This window comes from Muscardinus avellanarius (assembly GCF_963383645.1).
Source record: "Muscardinus avellanarius genome assembly, chromosome: 10".
NCBI lineage: Eukaryota > Metazoa > Chordata > Mammalia > Rodentia > Gliridae > Muscardinus > Muscardinus avellanarius.
This window is the reverse complement of record NC_137796.1, coordinates 56,700,729-56,707,441: the sequence shown is the minus strand read 5'-3', so window position 1 is coordinate 56,707,441 and position 6,713 is coordinate 56,700,729. Positions and strand designations below refer to the sequence as shown.

Sequence of the window (6,713 nt, the reverse complement as noted above, 5' to 3'; positions counted from 1 at the left end):
TGTGAGCCAGACTACTGAGAGGAGGTGGGTGTCTGTCCTGCACAGCTGCTGTGGACCAGAGACCTAGTTGTAAGTTCGTGTGGGTGTAGGAGATGGGGGACACCAACAGACGTGGTCGGGATTCTCCTGTGCGTGTGACAAGAGGAAGAGGGGATGGACGTGTGGGCTGTGCCTGTGATTCCCATCCTGTCGGTTGTGTGGTTGTGCACGTGGGGCTGTGCATGGGGCGGGGTGTGTCTGGGTGACAGCCCAGTCGTCGGCTGCGGTTGAGGTATCACTGTTGCTGTGACCGTGGCCCTGGTTGTGTGTAACTGTGCGTTATGTCCAGGAGGTGTTGTTAGGCTACCAGAACTGGGTGAACAGCAGTCGCAGCTATGAGGATGGCTCTTCATGAAACTGTGTGGCCATGAGTTTGACCATTTATATGTCTTGAGGGTGAGGTGTGAGACTGAGTCGGGAGTGTTTTACATGCACACACACTTCCATAGAAACTAGAGAGATTATCCGGGCGTGGTGGCGCACGCTTGTAATCAGCGCTTGGAAGGCTGAGACAGGAGGATCGCACAGGTTCGAAGCCAGCCTCAGCTACTTAGTGAGGCTCTCAGCAACTTAGTGAGACCCTGTTTCCAAATAAAATATAAAATAGGTCTGGGAGTATGGCCCGGAGGTAGAAAAGCCCCTGGGTTCCACCCCTAGTACCACCAAAAAATAATAATAGGGCTGGGGGGTGTAGATAGTAGGATAGTAGATAGAATACCTCTGGGTTCCCAGTACCACAAAAAAAGGGGGGTGAGGTGTGTATGCAAGTGCATAAACTGAGGCATGCTTCTGAGAAGTGTCTATGGGGACCCCAGAGGCAGCACCAGCTAAGTATTTGACCGGCTCACTCACACAACCATAGAAAATTCCCACACATGGAATCAGGATGCTTCAGACCCTCGTCTGTCACATGGACAATGACATCCACAGGCCACACCTGCACACGTGTGTCCCAACAGGCCCTGGGCTGGCTGAGCCTGTCTGTGGTGGAGGGCGGGGCTCCCGTTCCCTCAGGGTCTGTCAAGCTCAGGAGTCAACAGGCTCCCCCTCCTCGTCTCGCCAACCTAGAGGCTTCCGGTGCCCCAACCCCTCGCCCCCCTCCTGCCCCACCCACCCAGTGGCCGGACTGGTTCCCAACAAAAACACCCTAAGAATGAGCTCACTGGGAGGCTGCCTCCACGGCTCCGCCCGCTTGCCCGGCAGAGGAGGTGCCTCTGTTCCCGCGGGGGCACGCTGACTGCTGGGCGCTCTGGGCCGGGTGTCTGGGGACTTGGGGTGGGGAGGGCTGGCCAGGTGAGCTGCCTGCAGGTTGGGGGATGGCGCACCAGCTGTCTGTCCTCTTCGTTAGTTACACATAGTAGGATTTGGAGCTGTCTTCCGGGCAGAGCCCTGGTTTTGAGGACAGACAAAGGTAGCCTGGAATGTTCCCGGATGAGGGCTGGCTGGGACTGGCATGGAGACAAGGGGGGTGGCTGGCTGGGATAGGAGGGCTGACCAGGATGGGTATGGAGCGGTAGCTGGAATGGGGAGAGGTTGGGGGCCTGGCTGGCCGGGATGGCATGGAAGCTGGGAACTGGCTTGCCTGGCTTGGAAGTGACCCCCCCTTGCTACCCTCCAACAGGAGCAGCCATGTCCGTGCAGGTGGCAGTCCCTGGAGGCACGGGGCTGGGCCCTGAGCGCCTGAACCCCGAGGAGCTGGTACGGCAGACGCGGCAGGTGGTGCAGGGGCTGGAGGCCCTGCGGGCAGAGCACCGCAGCCTGGCCGAGCACCTGGCAGAGGCCCTGGCTGGACAGGGCCCGGTGGCAGGCTTGGAGCTCCTGGAAGAGAAGCAGCAGGTGGTGGGCCACTCCCTGGAGGCCATCGAGCTGGGGCTGGGCGAGGCCCAGGTATGAGGGAGCCAGCAATGGTGCAAGGGGGGAGTCAGACCTTGGGGGGCAAGACCCAGGTATCAGGGGCCAGGTATGCAGTGTAGCAAAGCTAGCGTAGGAGGAGAGACGGGACAAGGCCCAGAGGGAGGCTTCAGACCAGAGGTGGAGTCTAGGCAGCATGGCACCTCCGAAGCAGATGGGGTCCTCTGAGGCTCTTGGGCAGACTTTGGGGTGACACGGGTAGAATGTGTGGTGTCCCTGAGCATAATTTGTGTGCCTGGGTGAGATCAGAGGCATCCCTGACGCCCTGTGAGGACTGCTGGAGTCACATCGGTGGTGTCTCTGCGGAAGTTGGGGGGATCTTGGTTAGAATGGGGGTATTCTGGCCTGGTTTCTATTGTTGTTTTGCAGTAGTGGGGATTGACCCCAGAAGGACTCTATCCCCAACCTACACTCTTGGCCCTTTTTGTTTTGTTTTGTTCTAAAATAGTGTGTCACTAGGTTGCTAAGAATCTCAATTGCTGAGGCTGCTCTTGAACCTGTGATCCTCTTGTCTCAGCCTCCCACATACTGGGGCTAGAGACATGCTCTGGCCTGGTTTGCGGCCTGGGCTGGGTCAGGGGCTATCTGACAGAGTAGGAACCAGCCCTTGACTCACGGCCCCTGCCCCCGGCAGGTGCTGCTGGCCCTGTCGGCGCACGTGGGCGTGCTGGAGGCTGAGAAGCAGCGGCTGCGGGCGCAGGCCCGGAGGCTGGCCCAGGAGAATGTGTGGCTGCGGGAGGAGCTGGAGGAGACGCAGCGGCGGCTGCGGGCCAGTGAGGAGGCCGTGGCCCAGCTGGAGGAGGAGAAGAGCCACCTCCAATTCCTGGGGCAGCTGCGGCAGTACGACCCGCCCGAGGAGAGCCAGGTACTGTGGGCAGGGCAAGGGTGAAGTCCCCCAGGCCTCCTTAGAACCCCGCGCCACTCATCTATGGAGCCCCAGACCCACTAGACCTCCTCAAGATGTCCCCCCCGCTGCTCCACAAAGCCCCCGGTCCTCCAACCCCCCGGGACCACTAATTGCCCCCTCATGCCCCGAGACAGATGGGGACCTCAGCCTGTTTTTCATTGGTTTGCTTTGCAGTACTAGGAATTTAACACAGAAGTGTTCTACTACTGAGCTACACCCTCAGTCCTTGTAGAATTTTTTAATTAATAAATTTGTGGTACTATGAGTTAAACTCAGGGATATTCTACCTCCAAGCTACCCCTCCCGAGTCTTTTTTACTTTTTATTTTGGGACAGTGTCTCACTAGATTGCTAAGAGTCTAAGTTGCCTAGGCTGGCCTTGCACTTGAGCTCCTCCTGCCTCAGCCTCTCTAATAGCTGGGATCACAGGTGTGCACCTCCTCTACCCCCAGTCTCTGAAACAAACCCTGATTCTCATAACTTCCTCTTCTCCCCATAGCGCCCAGAGTCCCCCCCTCGCCGAGACAGCCTGGCCTCCCTGTTCCCCAGCGAGGAGGAGGAGAGGAAAGGTGGGTGTGGGGGCCCCTGCAGGACAAGGGAACAGGGCTATGCAGAGGGCAGGCTGAGGCTGGGGAGGGGGGGAGGTCAGAGGATGAAGCAAGGGGCCAGTATTAGTGGGGATGTGAGCAGGCAGCTGAGGCTGGAAGCTGTGGAGGCAGGTGTCCCTGCTCAGGTGCCTCAGGCCAGGCAGGTGGGTCCCGTCCCACGCCAGATGCCTGTGCCTGTGGGGTACACACAGGCCTACAGAGACTTGGTGCCGCCTCTCCCAGGTCCTGAGGCAGCAGGGGCAGCAGCGGCTCAACAGGGCGGCTACGAGATCCCAGCTCGCCTGCGCACCCTCCACAACCTCGTGATCCAGTACGCGGGCCAGGGCCGCTATGAGGTTGCTGTGCCTCTGTGCCGCCAGGCCCTAGAGGACCTGGAGCGGAGCTCCGGCCACTGCCATCCTGACGTGGCCACCATGCTCAACATCCTAGCCCTGGTGTACCGGTGAGGGCTGCAGGGACTGGGGGAGGGCATTGTTGGGGGAAGCGGGAGGACCCACATCCCTCTAGCAACTTGCAGCACCTGGGGCAGCGGTGGGGAGGGGCACGGGATGGGAAAGCACAGTGGGCTGGTGGCACACACCCGTGATACCAGTACTCGGGAGGATGAGACAAGAGGATCCCAGGTCTGAGGACAGCTTCAGCAACTTAGCAAAGACCTTCAGCAACCTAGCAAGACTGTTTCAAAATAAACAATAAAATGGGTCTGGGGGTGTAGCTCAGAGGTAAAATGTCCCTGGGTTCACTCTCCACTACCAAAAAGAAAAAGAGAGGGGGGGTAGGGAGAGGGAGAGGGAGAAGGAGAGAGAGAGAGAGAGAGAGAGAGAGAGAGAGAGAGAGAGAGAGAGAGAGAGAGAGAAAGAAAAGACAGGAACTAGGGAGAGAGGGTCAGAGATCTGAGGAGGTGGGTGCGATAAGGAGCCAGTGTGGGCATTGTGGGTGGCTGGGGCTTTGTAGAAATCTGGCAGTGCTAGAGATTTGGGAGATCTAAAGAAGTACCCGGAGGTTGCTGCTCGAGCCTGCCTCTGCCCCCAACCCATCACTGCGGCTGCCCCACAGAGACCAGAACAAGTATAAGGAGGCCACAGACCTTCTCCATGACGCCCTTCAGATCCGGGAGCAGACGCTGGGCCCTGAGCACCCCGCGGTGAGTGGGCCCAGGGAGGGAGGGGGCCACGGCGCTGTTCCTGCCCGTCTCTGACCTGTGTGGCCCTGCACACAGGTGGCCGCCACCCTCAACAACCTGGCAGTCCTCTACGGGAAGCGTGGGCGTTACCGGGAGGCCGAGCCCCTGTGCCAGCGAGCCCTGGAGATCCGCGAGAAGGTCCCCCACCCAGGGCCCGGGACCCCTCACCACTGTGGCCGTGGCCCAATGCCACGTGCCTTCTTGCACTGGCCCAATTCTGGGTTGTCTCCATTTGTTCCTGTGACCTCTGGCACCCCTTGCACTTGATAAGAGAGCCTGTTTAAGCCTAGATCCCATGACCCACCACCCTGGACCTTCTGTGAGCTCCCAGCTCCATCTCTCTCCCAACTCACCTATCCCCCAACCCAGCCTTGCCTTCCCGACCACCCATTCTACCCTATACCCCACCCTGGTCTGGACCGCCTTAACCTCTGACGTCATTAACTCCCCATCTCACATAACACTCCACTGATCGCGTGACCCCTAACTCATGACCCCCGTTGTGGCAATGGCATCGTGGGCCCACAGTCCTGAATGACCTTAATGACCTGTGGCCCTGACACAACTCAGGTCCTGGGCGCCGACCACCCGGATGTGGCCAAGCAGCTCAACAACCTGGCGCTGCTCTGCCAGAACCAGGGCAAGTTCGAGGATGTGGAGCGGCACTATGCGCGTGCCCTGAGCATCTATGAGGCCCTGGGTGGGCCGCACGACCCCAACGTGGCCAAGACCAAGAACAACCTGGTGAGGTGCAGGCGGGAACAGGACGAGCACTAGGGTGAGGTGACCCATCACACCCAGCCTCCCATGGGCTGGGGTGGGCAGAGAACCCGCGTGGCAGGAAGCACGCACTCACAGCCAGGCGGGTTTTTATTGCGCCCACTGGGGCAGCCCCTTCTTAGCACTTTACTTTGAGGTAGGAACTCCAGTTGCCCCTGGTTTGCACATGGGGAGACTGAGGCACAGAGGTATGTCACTGCCAAGGTAGAGCAGGAAGCAGGCCCAGTGGGGGAGATGCCTGCCTCCACCCGGGGAAGGAAGGACCTGTGAGGGGTGGGGCCGGGGGGCCTGGGAAGTTCCCAAGATCACCCGCGCACCCTCCCCGCAGGCCTCCGCCTACCTGAAACAGAACAAGTACCAGCAAGCGGAGGAGCTGTACAAGGAGATCCTGGGTGGGGAGGGCCTGCTCGGTGAGCCCCGCCCCACCCCACCACACGCCCCCCCCCCAAGTGGCTTCTGTGTCCCACCTCAGTGTCCCCACCTGTCCCCTAGGAGCCTCCACCACAGGCACAGCTGGTGACGCAGAACAACAGGTGAGGACAGGCTTCGCCTCTGCTCCCAAGGCGGGCATGGGGATCGACGGGGACCAACCCCTGTCCCTGGCATCCTCCCCAGGTCCTTCGTCGGAGCAGCTCTTTCTCCAAACTCCGCGAATCTCTCCGGCGTGGAAGCGAGAAGCTGGTTTCCCGGCTCCGGGGCGAGGGCTTGGCAGGGGCAGCTGGGTGAGTGCTGGACAGGGTCAGTGAGGAGCCCTGCTGTCCTCGAGCCTGCAGCCCCTCATCCTGCTCAAGAGCCTTCCATGGCTCCCATCTTCCTTGTGGCATACAGATTACACCCAGTGCTGGAGAGGTCCTTCCCGCAGGGTGAGCAGGACATTCCCCAATTCACTTTTTCTTCTCGGGCCCTTGCTGTGCAGGATGAAGAGAGCTGTGTCCTTAAATGTGCTCAACATGGACGGTCCAAGAGCCGCTGGGACTCAGGTGAGAGGGACACCTGGTCAGAGTGGAGTGGTGCAGTGGTGAGAGGATCAGAGAAACAGGCCCTGGCATGGTGGCGGGGGAGGCAGAGGACAGGCACCTTGACCGTGGCCAGCTTCCAACCATCCCGTTCCTGTCCCCAGCTCCCCAGCCGGCCGCTGAGCCAGGCCCCTCGGACTCTCAGCGCCAGTACCCAGGACCTGAGCCCCCGCTAAAGTGGAAGGACACGATGGCTGCAGCTTCTCCGTGGAGTGGGTGGGGCGGGGCGGGGCGCTCATCCCCAGCCTGGGGGCGGTGCTGCCCTCTCCT

General features: G+C 60.3%; 1 protein-coding gene across 2 annotated transcripts; it reads left to right on the top strand.

Moving 5' to 3' along the window:
• The first annotated feature begins 1,665 nt into the window (after window positions 1-1,665).
• KLC3 (kinesin light chain 3) lies at window positions 1,666-6,637 on the top strand. 2 transcript variants are annotated; one of them, XM_080702370.1, is made up of 12 exons: window positions 1,666-1,926; window positions 2,585-2,815; window positions 3,356-3,425; window positions 3,687-3,906; window positions 4,521-4,608; window positions 4,684-4,785; window positions 5,218-5,391; window positions 5,756-5,837; window positions 5,920-5,960; window positions 6,043-6,149; window positions 6,344-6,407; window positions 6,548-6,637. In XM_080702370.1, exons 1-12 carry the CDS (start codon window positions 1,669-1,671, stop codon window positions 6,617-6,619), a joined length of 1,509 nt encoding a protein of 502 aa, XP_080558496.1. In that variant the 5' UTR covers window positions 1,666-1,668; the 3' UTR covers window positions 6,620-6,637. The 2 variants fall into 2 exon arrangements, with proteins under 2 accessions (XP_080558496.1, XP_080558495.1); XM_080702369.1 differs by having other exon boundaries at window positions 5,756-5,876; window positions 5,935-5,960.
• Window positions 6,638-6,713: the final 76 nt, after the last annotated feature.

What these genes read in the sequence shown, in the direction of transcription:
- KLC3 (XM_080702369.1), top strand. Translation starts at nt 1,669, where the DNA reads ATGTCCGTGCAGGTGGCAGTCCCTGGAGGCACGGGGCTGGGCCCTGAG. An exon ending in ACCACACGCCCCCCCCCCAA is followed by an intron (nt 5,877 to 5,934) that starts GTGGCTTCTGTG and finishes CCTCCACCACAG; the next exon opens with GCACAGCTGGTGACGCAGAA. An exon ending in CTGGTGACGCAGAACAACAG is followed by an intron (nt 5,961 to 6,042) that starts GTGAGGACAGGC and finishes CATCCTCCCCAG; the next exon opens with GTCCTTCGTCGGAGCAGCTC.